Source organism: Anabrus simplex, chromosome 1 (assembly GCF_040414725.1).
Source record: "Anabrus simplex isolate iqAnaSimp1 chromosome 1, ASM4041472v1, whole genome shotgun sequence".
In the NCBI taxonomy this organism is placed as follows: Eukaryota; Metazoa; Arthropoda; class Insecta; order Orthoptera; family Tettigoniidae; genus Anabrus; species Anabrus simplex.
Genome location: NC_090265.1, coordinates 1,515,920,780 through 1,515,934,910, shown reverse-complemented (window position 1 = coordinate 1,515,934,910; position 14,131 = coordinate 1,515,920,780). Strand labels below are relative to the sequence as shown.

The 14,131-nt window shown below is 36.0% G+C and overlaps 1 protein-coding gene across 1 annotated transcript in view; it reads right to left on the bottom strand.

The window, feature by feature from the left end:
- LOC136879866 (tubulin polyglutamylase ttll6) overlaps window positions 1–14,131 on the bottom strand; it is a 651,223-nt gene that overhangs the window by 69,684 nt on the left and 567,408 nt on the right. Inside the window, exon 11 of the mRNA XM_067153263.2 lies at window positions 11,632–11,860. Within this exon, the coding sequence (XP_067009364.2) occupies window positions 11,632–11,860 (229 nt within the window). The remainder of the gene's footprint in view (window positions 1–11,631; window positions 11,861–14,131) is intronic.

Here is a 14,131-nt window from a genome sequence, read left to right as displayed (position 1 = left end):
ACCTATTCAACACAATAAAAATGTAATAAAAACTTACATATTTATTAAGTTGTTAATATGGTACATGTTTCGCTCCTTTTTCGTGAGCATCATCAGCCAATTATCATTTAAGGTTATATAAGATCATGAATCTATTCCATTGGATTAAGATTATGCTTGTAAACCTAATTGACAAATCTTATAATATTTTACAAGTCATATAACAATAAAATAATGTCTTTAAGGTAAAACATATTTGTCTAAAATTTATTTAAGCCTAACATTTTATTGACAAAACTCATCTGGTGAACATCCTTTAAAACTATTTTAAAAAACCTTTTGATAACTGGCTAATTGTATTGATTCAATGCTGCTTGACTTGTATGATTGGCGTTGAAACTTCGTTAACTACAGTATATTAACAATTTTCTACAGTTGATAATTGCCTATGTTATGAACATTTAACTTGTTCTCGATGTTGCTGGAGTAACATTTGTACAAAATGTATTGGCATTAATTTTGTACTGTCAATATGAGAATATTGTTCATGAACAAACTTGTTGGTGAATAAACACTTTCTAATGTGATGTAGAATTTGAATTGTTCTCTTTTGTTCCAAATTGGGCTTGTTGGTATATCTGCAATGAAAGATAAAAAATTATATGTTTATGGTTTTGATTATAAGTCTGTATAAACTTCTTATTGAAAGATCTGTAACTTACTTTTCTTTCTGCTGCATAATTGTCTAGTGTTACTCCTAGCCTCTTGAGAACTACTTGTTGTTCTGTTTACACTCCTTGTATTATATGAGTGAGTGTGGATGAGTTTACGTTTTGGCGGGGAGTGGGAAGGGGAAGTGAAGGTAGGCGGTGCATTGATAGCTGCAATAGATTGTGGAGGGGACTGCCTAGGAGAAGTAAGGGGAGGAGTTGAGTTTGTTTGTGTCAATAAGCCATTAACTTTTGTCAGATTAAAATGTTTATAGAATTTATTTATATCAGATTTAAGCATTTGTATTAGTTCCGGTAGTTGTACTAAGATGGGGTTCTTTATTTCAATTTCGTCATTTAGATTTTTATTTTTGTTGTATTGCTGATCTAAATGAATGTATATGTTTTCTAATTTTGTCATTTCTTTTCCTTTTTCTACTCTTCTTAAAATTCTTAAATCCCTTTCAATAGTTGTAAAACTGTGTCCAGTTTCTAGCATATGTGTTCCCATTGCAGAATGTTTCTTGTGTTTGGCTGCATTTACATGTTCGAGATACCTTATCACAAAGCTTCAGCCAGTTTGGCCAACAAATCAAAAATTGCATTCTGCAGACGCAAGCCTATATATTCCAGATCCTTGATATTGATTGCTATTTATATTAACTTTATTGTGGTTAAGAAAATATTTCAGTGTGTGTTTTGGGTTTTGAAAGCAATGTTAATATCTCGTTTTTTTTATTGTATTAGTGACTTGGTATATAGCTGGGTTAGTAAATGTAAAAGTTGCAAATTTGGATTTCTCTGGCATGAGATTTGTGGCCAATTTTATTTTCACCTTGTTAATGATCTTGTTAACCATCTCTATTTCATAACCATTATTGAGTGCCAGGTCTTTTATGAAATTAAGTTCTTTCTTTAAACTCTTACTTGTTAGTGGAATTTTTAGGGCTCTGTAAACCAAACTAAAAATACCACCTGTTTTTGAGAATTGGGGTGGAGTGACTCATTTTTTATTGTAAACGTCGGTTTTCTATAAATCTGGAAATCGAATTTATTTCCTGCTCTCTTCACATGTATATCTAGAAAACTTAGCGAATTGTTACTTTCATCTTCTTTAGTAAATTTTATGTTACTGTCTAATTAAAAAAAAATCCGAAATATTGTCAGTATTATTCGTTTTACTGTCTATTATAACAAACATGTCATCCACGTATCTCAGCCAAAGTTTTAGTCCTTCTATGTTATTCAAAATTTTAACATTTTCTAAATGATCCATATAAATGTTAGCCAGTATACCTGATGCAGGGTCACCCATTCCCAAGCACATTTGATGATATATCTTTTGATTAAATGTGAAGTAATTATTATTTAAAACAAATCTCAATACCTTTATGAATTCTTCTATTTCACACCTACTTAATTTGCTGTGATTGAATAAATTGAGTTTGATTATATTAATGTTTTCATTAATCGGTATGCAAGGGTACATGTTAGTTATATCATATGAACACATTTTATGATGTGGTTGCAGTTTGAATTTATTAAGCTTATCACAGAATTTTGACTGTAGGATCTTTCTGTATTATCGAATAGGCTCCATACGAAAAAAAATTCTTCTGTTTTCTTAATGTAATCATGCTTATTTAAAATTCAACGGAATCTAAAGAAAATGCTTAAAAATTCGTCTTTCCTCTTTAATGAACTGGAGTGTCAGAAGGTGATAAATATGAATCCCAAGATACCAACAGCCAGAGCCATGCCCAAAGTCCATAAAGCTAATATACCCATGCGACCTATAATCAACTGCATGAATAGCCCAGCATATAAGACTTCTAAATTTATACATCAATTTTTTAAAAGCACTATAAATTTTACAATAATTCTACAATCAATAAATAACTCAATAGAATTCTGTGATAAGCTTAATAAATTCAAACTGCAACCGCATCATAAAATGTGTTCATATGATATAACTAACATGTACCCTTGCATACCGATTAATGAAAACATTAATATAATCAAACTCAATTTATTCAATCACAGCAAATTAAGTAGGTGTGAAATAGAAGAATTCATAAAGGTATTGAGATTTGTTTTAAATAATAAGTACTTCACATTTAATCAAAAGATATATCATCAAATGTGCTTGGGAATGGGTGACCCTGCATCAGGTATACTGGCTAACATTTATATGGATCATTTAGAAAATGTTAAAATTTTGAATAACATAGGAGGACTAAAACTTTGGCTGAGATACGTGGATGACATGTTTGTTATAATAGACAGTAAAACGAATAATACTGACAATATTTCGGATTTTTTTAAAATTAGACAGTAACATAAAATTTACTAAAGAAGATGAAAGTAACAATTCGCTAAGTTTTCTAGATATACATGTGAAGAGAGCAGGAAATAAATTCGATTTCCAGATTTATAGAAAACCGACGTTTACAATAAAAAATGAGTCACTCCACCCCAATTCTCACAAACAGGTGGCATTTTTAGTTTGGTTTACAGAGCCCTAAAAATTCCACTAACAAGTAAGAGTTTAAAGAAAGAACTTAATTTCATAAAAGACCTGGCACTCAATAATGGTTATGAAATAGAGATGGTTAACAAGATCATTAACAAGGTGAAAATAAAATTGGCCACAAATCTCATGCCAGAGAAATCCAAATTTGCAACTTTTACATTTACTAACCCAGCTATATACCAAGTCACTAATACAATAAAAAAAACGAGATATTAACATTGCCTTCAAAACCCAAAGCACAAACTGAAATATTTTCTTTAACCACAATAAAGTTAATATAAATAGCAATCAATATCAAGGATCTGGAATATATAGGCTAGCGTGTGCAGAATGCAATTTTTCATATGTTGGCCAAACTGGCCGAAGCTTTATGATTAGATATCTCGAACATGTAAATGCAGCCAAACACAAGAAACATTCTGCAATGGGAACACACATGCTAGAAACTGGACACAGTTTTACAACTATTGAAAGGGATTTAAGAATTTTAAGAAGAGTAGAAAAAGGAAAAGAAATGACAAAATTAGAAAACATATACATTCATTTAGATCAGCAATACAACAAAAATAAAAATCTAAATGACAAAATTGAAATAAAGAACCCCATCTTAGTACAATTACCGGAACTAATACAAATGCTTAAATCTGATATTAATAAATTCTATAAACATTTTAATCCGACAAAAGTTAATGGCTTATTGACACAAACAAACTCAACTCCTCCCCTTACTTCTCCTAGGCAGTCCCCTCCACAATCTATTGCAGCTATCAATGCACCGCCTACCTTCACTTCCCCTTCCCACTCCCCGCCAAAATGTAAACTCATCCACACTCACTCATATAATACAAGGAGTGTAAACAGAACAACAAGTAGTTCTCAAGAGGCTAGGAGTAACACTAGACAATTACGCAGCAGAAAGAAAAGTAAGTGACAATTCTTTCGATAAAGGTAAACTCGTGTCCTCATCCCGAGGTGGCGCAGCTCTTTTCAGGCACACCCCCATTGGAGGTGAGCTGCATGTACCATTTCAACCACATACCAGCCCTCCTGCCAGTTTTAAATTCCTGACAGTTCCAGGAATCGAACCCGGGCCCCCGAGGACGGCAGCTAATAACTCTAACCATTACGCTACGGAGGCGGACAATTCTTTCGATAAGAAGTTTATACAGACTTATAATCAAAACCATAAACATATAATTTTTTATCTTTCATTGCAGATATACCAACAAGCCCAATTTGGAACATACGAGAACAATTCAAATTCTACATCACATTAGAAAGTGTTTATTCACCAACAAGTTTGTTCATGAACAATATTCTCATATTGACAGCACAAAATTAATGCCAATACATTTTGTACAAATGTTACTCCAGCAACATCGAGAACAAGTTAAATGTTCATAACATAGGCAATTATCAACTGTAGAAAATTGTTAATATACTGTAGTTAACGAAGTTTCAACGCCAATCATACAAGTCAAGCAGCATTGAATCAATACAATTAGCCAGTTATCAAAAGGTTTTTTAAAATAGTTTTAAAGGATGTTCACCAGATGAGTTTTGTCAATAAAATGTTAGGCTTAAATAAATTTTAGACAAATATGTTTTACCTTAAAGACATTATTTTATTGTTATATGACTTGTAAAATATTATAAGATTTGTCAGTCAGGTTTGCAAGCATAATCTTAATCCAATAGAATAGATTCATGATCTTATATAACCTTAAATGATAATAGGCTGACGATGCTCACGAAAAAGGAGCGAAACATGTACCATATTAACAACTTAATAAATATGTAAGTTTTTATTACATTTTTATTGTACTGAATAGGTGATAATTAACAAAATTATAAGAATTTGTATCACAAGTGGCATGTTCCGAGCTGTTAGCAGAGAAATGGCATGGAATGACGTTAGTAGACGAATAAGTTTGACTGGCGTCTTTAAAAGTAGGAAAGATCACATTATGAAGGTAAGGTAAGAGGACAAATTGGGGAAAATATTCATTTATAGGAAGGAGAGTTAGGGATTGGAATAACTTACCAAGGGAGATGTTCAATAATTTCCAATGTCATTGAAATCATTTAAGAAAAGTGTAGGAAAACAACAAATAGGGAATCTGCCACCTGGGCGACTGCTTTAAATGCAGATCAGTATTGACTGATTGAGTGATACTTACAGAAGCTCAGTGGAACATTTTCCAAGACCAAGTCCAATTTAAGTTGTCTAACATACTAGCTAGTTAGCAAACAACACTATAAAAGAAACTTAAATTGGTTATAGACAAAGCTATGTCTAAAAACTTTCCGGTCAAATCTATCAATAATCCAGGACCAACTACTGATCTTTTAGAACATTTCCATCCTCCAGTAATTAATCTTTCCAATACAATCTTGGATGAAGATGACAATATCATTCTTTCTAAAGGCCCAAAGCATATTGGCCATTCTTAAACCCTGCCAATGCAGCTGCAAACCTCGTTATTGAGTCAGAAATGGACATCAACAGAATGCCATAAAACCTGCAAGATGAACTTAGATTTGATGTGAAAAAGCAAGTAAATAAAACCTTCCTGTCTAAAAACTGTACAACGGCCTCCAATACTAACAAAAATAAAGATTCTCTCATGGAAACAAAGAAGATTCGGAATCTCAAAAGGAAAGTAAACGATAATCAACTTATCATTACAAAAGCCGACAAAGGCAATGTGACAGTAGTCATGGACAGAACGGATTACATTCAGAAAACTTTTTAAAAACAATGACTCATTTTCAATTATTAAGAAAGACCCCACACAGTCAATACAATGTCAGTTAAAACAAATATTAAAAAGTACATCTTTTCTGTTCACTGAACAAGAAAAACAAAAACTAATAATTATGAATCCAAGTTTACCGACAGCCAAAGCACTCCTCAAAATACACAAGGCCGGTGTCCCCTTTCGACCCATTAACAATTATAGACCTAGTCCTCTTTAAAAATTAGCACAATTTATTCAGACATTTCTTAATAAACATTTCAATTTCTCTTCAAATAAGTCCATCAAGGACACGACTGAACTACGGTATGTGCCATAATATACAGTACTCATTTTCATGCAGTGGGCAAGTGCACTCCTGAGCGTCTGCATGTTTTTACATCACCATGGTGAATTGTTAGTTGTGTAAAGAACTTGTGCTCTGTGATTGGAAGTGACACTGGGTTTCGCCACGGAGGAAAAAGTGTTTATGGTGGAGTATTATTTTCGCTCGTATGAAAAACGGTTATCAAGGTGGGCCGAGTTTAAAGTTAGTGGCGGAACAATATCATGAACACTTTAATAAGCAAGCACCTAGCAACACAGTTATGCTATCTATTGTTAAAAAATTTCATCGTACGGGTAGTGTATTGTGTCAACACAAGGGAAGATCTGGTAAGCCAGTAACTGTGACCACAAATGAAAATCATGGATGTGTTCTTAATCAGGTGTTGCAGTCTCCAAAGAGAAGTCTTCGGCGAACAGCCCTGAAATTAAACAGCAGCCCTACGTCACTTTAACGATTTTTTAAAGACATAGGTGGATTTCTGTACCGAATACAGGTTGGGCAACGTTTGATGGAGTATGATAGGCATGTCAGGGTGTAATATTGTGCACGATTTTTAATCATGGTGTACGAGGATCCAGATTTTTTGTTCAACATGTGGTTCTCCGACAAAAGTCACATTCACTCGGACGGTTTTATCAATCGCCAAACAACTCGCTTTCTTGGTTTTGAGAGGCCAGATACTATAGTCCAGAAACCGCTACATAGTGAGCGTGTGACGATTTGGTGTGCAGTGTCAGGAAACGGTGTGCTAGGTCCGTATTTCATAGAGAATGATGATGATGGTGGTGCAACGCTATAAGAACGTGGTGATCGGGCCATTTATTCAGGATCTAAGAAGGTTTTTTCGTGCCAGGAACATGCAGATGATTAGACAGTGGTTCCAACAAGACGGGGTGACCTGCCACACCGCTCGACAGACTAAGGCTATGCTGCAAGAAACCTTTCCAGGACGAGTAATTTCCTGCGGGGCTGAGTTCCCCTGATCTCACACCACCTGATGCTTACGTGTGGGGAATGTTAAAGGAGCAAATTTTCAATTGTCCAGATCCACCCAAAACTGTGCCTGCATTACGTCAGAAGATCGTCTCGTTCTTCAGGACTCTGTAGCAACCTATGTTCAAGAATATGTTGGAAAATCTGCATAATCGTTATGAACACTTCCTACAGCGCAATGGAGCACATTTTGAACATTTACACTATCATCTCGATAAGTAAGGTAATGACAATAAGACTAACATAATTTCTAGTACTGTATATTTTGGCGCATACTGTAATTAAAAAATTAGACAATTTTAAACTTCAACCTTTCCACACTATACATTCCTTTGATATAGTCAATATGTATCCTAGTATAAACACCAACTCTTTGTTTCCTATTATCAAACACAATTTACTCGCCAATAATAAACTCAGCAAGATAGAAGTTCTTAATTTCATGAACATTCTTAACTTGCTAATTAATAATAATTACTTTATACTGAATAATATTATTTACAAGCAGAATGGCTTAGCAATGTGGTCTCCAGCCCTGGGGATTCTGGCTGTTATTTACCTCAATTTCTTGGAAAACATTGCTATAGATGATAATTTAAAGTTTAATAATATTCATTTCTGGGCCAGGTATGTGGACAAAACCTTTATAATTCTAGATGAACATTCCACAGATGCACAGTATACCCTTGATAATCTTAACAGTTTAGACCAAGATATCAAATTTACTTTAGAATCGGAGACCAATAATTTTATAATATTTTTGGATTTAACAATCACTAGATCGCTTTCCTCTTTTAAATACAACATTTACAGAAAACCAACTCAAACAGCCAATACCATAAGGAATGACTCATCACAGCCTCAAGCTCACAAAAATGAAACATATAACAGCCTGGTAGACCACGCATTTAAGATACCAATGTCAAAAAAGAACTTAAACAAAGAGCTCAATATAATTTTTTCTATAGCTAAAAGCAATGGATTCAAATAAGCCTTTATAGAGAGAATAATGAGTTTAGGCATTACCCTAACACTACCCTATTAAGAAATAAATCCAAAGATGACGTTTTTTCAACATTCACTTTTTAAAATGAAATTTACAATATCACTAACATATTCAAAAACATAACGTGAAAATATCCTTCAGAACTAATTTTTTTCTATTTGTTTAACGTCGCACTAACACATCGAAGGTTTTCGGTGACGGAAGGGTAGGAGATTGGGAAGGTAGCGGCCATGGTCTTCATTAAGGTACAGCCCCAGCATTTGCCTGGTGTGAAAACGGGAAACCACGGAAGACCATCTTCAGGGCTGCTGATAGTGGGGTTTGAACCCACTATCTCCCAAATGCAAGCTCACGGCTGCACGATCCTAACTGCACGGCCACTTGCTCGGTTCCAGAACTAGTAATATAAGTAATGACATCCTTCATAACTCTACCTCAGTAAACAAGAGTAACGTTTTTCACAAGTCCGGAGTATACAGATTTTGCTGTCAAGATTGCAACATTTCGTACCTGGGACAAACAGGACGGATTTCAAGATCCGATATGCAGAACAGGTCATTGCCGTCAGATATAATAAGTCGTGTTTTTGTGCATTCCAGCACTCTGATTGTGCCAGTCTATAGGCCTATGAACTCATTCTAGCCTGTCCTTTTATGAAATTGTATAGTGATGGGAGGTCTAGTAAAGTATTCAAGGCTTCTGTTGGCGTAGTTCTCATAGCCCCAGTTATGGCTGTGCATGCCATTCTCTGTAGGCTATCCAATTTACTGCCGACTTTTCCTCGACTTACTTGCCGCCAGATGATTGCAGCATAGGCCATCAACGGTCCAATGATCATTGTGCATCCACATTGCCATTGATGGTCTTAGGCCCCATGTCTTCCCAACGGTTCTTTTACATGCATACAGCAAGTTCTTGACCTGGGTTATGTTCCTTTCTGTATGTGGATTCCAGGTTAGATTTTTATCTAACACTACACCTAGGTGCAGTGCCTGTTTTTCCACATATATATATCTTGCCCAAAGAGCTTCAGCGATCTCTTTCCCTCTCATTTTCTCCATCTTTTAAAAGGGACCAGAGTTATCTTGTTCGGGTTGACTGATAGTTGTTCTTCCCGATGCCAGTTCTCTACAAGCTTGAGTGATCTTTGCACGAGGTCCTGGATAACACTCATCACCTTACCTTACCTCGTACCACAATCACTAGGTCAGCTGCGTATCCTTGTGTATAGAAACCCTGTTCGTTGTAAAATTAACAGAGTAATAACAGACGAAGTTCTACATGTACCTTGTGATCATATGATACCAAAGTACAACTTTGAAAAACTGTTTGAGACCCAGATAATAAAAAAAGAAGACTGGGATATCAACAAATGGAACATTGAAAAAGAAAATATAGTGTGGTGGACAGATGGCTCAATGACTGTGGATGGCACATGAGGAGGGATCAACGGGAAAAGACCTGAGAGATCAATCCAAATGAGCCTGGGCAGACACACTACAGTCTTTCAAGCTAAAATGATAGCTATCACAACATGTCTTGAAGAAAATCTGAAAATGAACTATAGGAATAAGAACATTTTCATTTTTATGGACAGCCAAGTGGCCATAAAGGCACTAGAGGCAGTCCGGATAATATCCAGAATTGTCTGGTATTGCCACTCACTTCTCCTGAAGCTCTCCAAGTACAAGATTGTCAAAATAATATGGGTACGAGGGCATGCAGGTATAGAAGGAAATGAAAAGGCAGATAAACTGGCCAGGAAAGGGGCAGAAACACATTTTGTAGGCCCAGAACCGGTATGCAGGATTTCCTATGGACAAGCCCAATACCACATAGGAAAATGGATACAAAAGAAACAAAATGAAAACTGAAAAAATACTCCAGAATGCAGGCTTGCAAAGGAACTGATAAAAGGACCAAACAAGAAGCATACTAAAGAACTGTTGAAACTCAGAAGAGAAAATATAAGATGGGTAGTAGGACTACACAGAATTGGAGTAATAAGACACATCATATGCAGGAAATGCAATGAAGCAGAGGAATCAGATGAACAAATACTTTTCGAATGTGAGGTGCTGTGTAGAATCAGACCCTCCACTCCAGGACTACCAGGTGAAGAGAGAGAAAAAAATCCAAGATGACCCAATAAGAACAACCTGCAGCTTTGTGAAGGGAGAAGGTATATCTAGGCAGGAATGAAGGAAAAACATGGTAGCAAAAGATCTTAGAGGTCGACGCTAATTAGGAACTAATATTTAGAGGTCCCATGAAGAAAAGAAGAAGAGCTAGAAGGGACTCACGGAAAAGTCAAGTGGATTGAAAAATTTAAGTATCGTGGTGAATGGATAGAACTTAACATGTCCAAAAAAGAAGCCTTTGCATCGTGCATGAATAAAATTGAAATGGCTTACCATCTGACTAAAACTGTCTATAACAAAAGATATATGTCTCTGAATGCAAAAATCAAACACTATTGAACTGTCATCTGGCCAGAGGCTCTATATGCAGTGTAATGTCTCGCCATGAACAAAAAAGGCGTGATGGAGAAATTGGAGGCTAAGGAAAGGAAGATTTTGAGGAAAATCTTGGGTTCAGTCAAAGACTATGGTGAGTTTAGGAGACGGCACAACAAGGAGTTGTACTCGCATGTGGAGAAAATAACCACGTGATCAGGAAAAGGAGGATTACGTTTTATGGACACATGGCCTGAATAAGTCAACATGGTAAACCAACCACATTTTTACTCATCCTTAAAGATCAGCTGGTGCTCAGGGAAGCACCCAGCCTTAACATTAGATAATCACTCCTTTTTTTTTTCATTCTCTTGTCTGTCTTTCCTCCTACTCCCCTCACCTCTCAAAGTCTACTTGCCAACAATGACCATTATTATTATTATTATTGTTATATTATCCTCCACTTATGAAGGTTGCTGTGAAAAATTTTGGATCCATGTTTTTCTTTTATGTGTTATCTATACATGTGGTCTTACATGGTAAGTCACTGCTCTTCATCTGTTCCAAAGCACATATATATTTCAATCCTGATAGCTTTCTTACCTGAGCATTTATATTGTTACATATTTTATTTTGGATTCAGCATGCCTTGTTTTAGAAAGATCTGATTAAATAGAAGTGGGTATAAAAAGAAATAGGTAGTTTTTGTAAGGAAAAAGTAAACTTTTACTTGAAAACTATACATGATTGAGGAAATAGGGCTTTGAATTCAGTGCATGCAAATCATCTAAAATATATCCAAATTCATATTTGTGAGTAAAATGTGACTGTAATTTATTCTTCAGTCATATTAAAGTAGGCAATTACCTCTAACTCCACTCGTTGAAGACGAGCGCATTCTTCTCGTGCACGAGAAGCAGCTGTTTCCTGGAACAGGGAGCTCTGGGTTTGGTTGAAAAGCTCTGCATACTTGTTGCTGCCATGCATGGGATAGATACAGCGGTAATTTCCCAGATGGGTCTCTTCCCATGATTCCTGGATTCTGATATTTTCCTGAAGAGTTTTTTCTGACGTCTGTGCACTGGGTGTATCAGAGCTGTAATAAGTTACAATACAAATAAGAAATTCTCCTTGTATTCATTCCAGTACTGACTTTACATCAAGGGTTTAGCTTAAGAACAATCCTGTCCTTAATTTTCTCTAGCCTTTACAACTTAAGAACAGTATTCTTTTTCATATTGCATGCATATCTTTAGATGGTGATAATATATCTTTATAATAATAAGATATTGTAAGAATAAATAACATAATTTAAAAAAAGATAAAACCACTGTCAGATTAAAGTGGACGGTGTTCTGCATTAACACTAATATAAAGAAAATGAGATTTTGGTTCCACCTATAGCATAGCACAATGAACTACTTGTATGCATGGTTTTGGCACTTTTCTTTAATAATAGCCTTGACTTGACTAACTTGACATATTTCCTTTAATTCCTAGGTGGAACGTAGGGCCTTGGTAAAATTTCGCTAGTTTATTCTACTTGTTGCCAATGCTTTCACTTCTCTCCATGTCTTGTTGACTCCAGCTACTCTCTGTCTATTGTTCTCTTCCAGGTAATCCAGTCTGCCTTGCCTGCGACTACCTTGTGGATTCCAGCTCAATGCCTGCCTCATGACACTTTCTCGTGGTCTTCTCAGGGTGTGCCCAATCAATCTCCATTTTCTTATCATTACCTGCTGCTGTATAGGACTTTGACTTTGACTTATGGCCTCCCAAAGGTCTTTGTTTGAGATGGTCTTTGACAATAATATTCTCATAATGTACCTCAGGCAACAATTTAGAAAAGTCTGTTGCCTTGTGGTAATGTGGTAACTTTCCAGGTCTCACTTCCATATAGTAAAACAGCGCAGTACGAGGAGTGGTGCGAGTCAGCCGTGAGAGGTGTCAGGTGATTTGGATGCAACAACATCATAGTAAGTTGCTTTCAATCTCAAACACAATCAATCCATTTCATGTCCGGCTTCACGGCTAAATTTTGTGTGTGTGTGTGTGTGTGTGTGTGTGTGTGTGTGTGATATCTTCCGCATTAGAATTCATTGTAAGTAGCCCTATCCTCATAGACCCACAGGTCACCTATATGGCGTCTTCGGAGGCCACACATACATTATTATTATTATTATTATTATTATTATTATTATTATTATTATTATTATTATTATTATCAATAATAATAATTTTGTTCATTTGGGACCGGTTTCAACACATACTAATAATAATAATAATATACATACATACATACATTATCATTATAGACTGTTATGCCTTTCAGCGTTCAGTCTGCAAGCCTCTGTGAATTTACTAAACGTCGCCACAATCCTCGATTTGCAACTAGTGTTGTGGCCTCATTTAGCTCTATACCTCTTATCTTTAAATCGTTAGAAACCGAGTCTAACCATCGTCGTCGTGGTCTACCTCTACTGCTCTTACCCTCCATAGCAGAGTCCATTATTCTCCTAGGTAACCTATCCTCCTCCATTCGCCTCACATGACCCCACCACCAAAGCCGGTTCATGCGTACAGCTTCATCCATCGAGTTCATTCCTAAATTAGCCTTTATCTCCACATTCCGAGTACCCTGCTGCCATTGTTCCCACCTGTTTGTACCAGCAATCATTCTTGCTACTTTCATGTCTGTTACTTCTAACTTATGAATAAGATATCCTGAATCCACCCAGCTGTCGCTCCCGTAAAGCAAAGTTGGTCTGAAAACAGACCGATGTAAAGATAGTTTCGTCTGGGAGCTGACTTCCTTCTTACAGAATACTGTTCATCGAAGCTGCGAGCTCACTGCATTAGCTTTACGACACCTTGATTCAATCTCACTTACTATATTACCATCCTGCGAAAACACACAACCTAAATACTTGAAAACATCGACCTGTTCTAGCTTTGTATCACCAATCTGAAATTCAATTCTGTTGAATTTCTTACCTACTGACATCAATTTAGTCTTCGAGAGGCTAATTTTCATACCATACTCATTGCACCAATTTTCAAGTTCCACGATATTAGACTGTAGGCTTTCGGCACAATCTGCCATTAAGACCAAGTCGTCAGCATAGGCCAAACTGTTTACTACATTTCCACCTAACCAAATCCCTCCCTCCCATTTTATACCTTTCAGCAGATGATCCATGTAAACTACAAACAGCAAAGGTGAAAGATTACAGCCTTGTCTAACCCCTGTAAGTACCCTGAACCAAGAACTCATTCTACCATCAATTCTCACTGAAGCCCAATTGTCAACATAAATGCCTTTGATTGCTTTTAATAATCTGCCTTTAATTCCATAGTCCCCCAATAT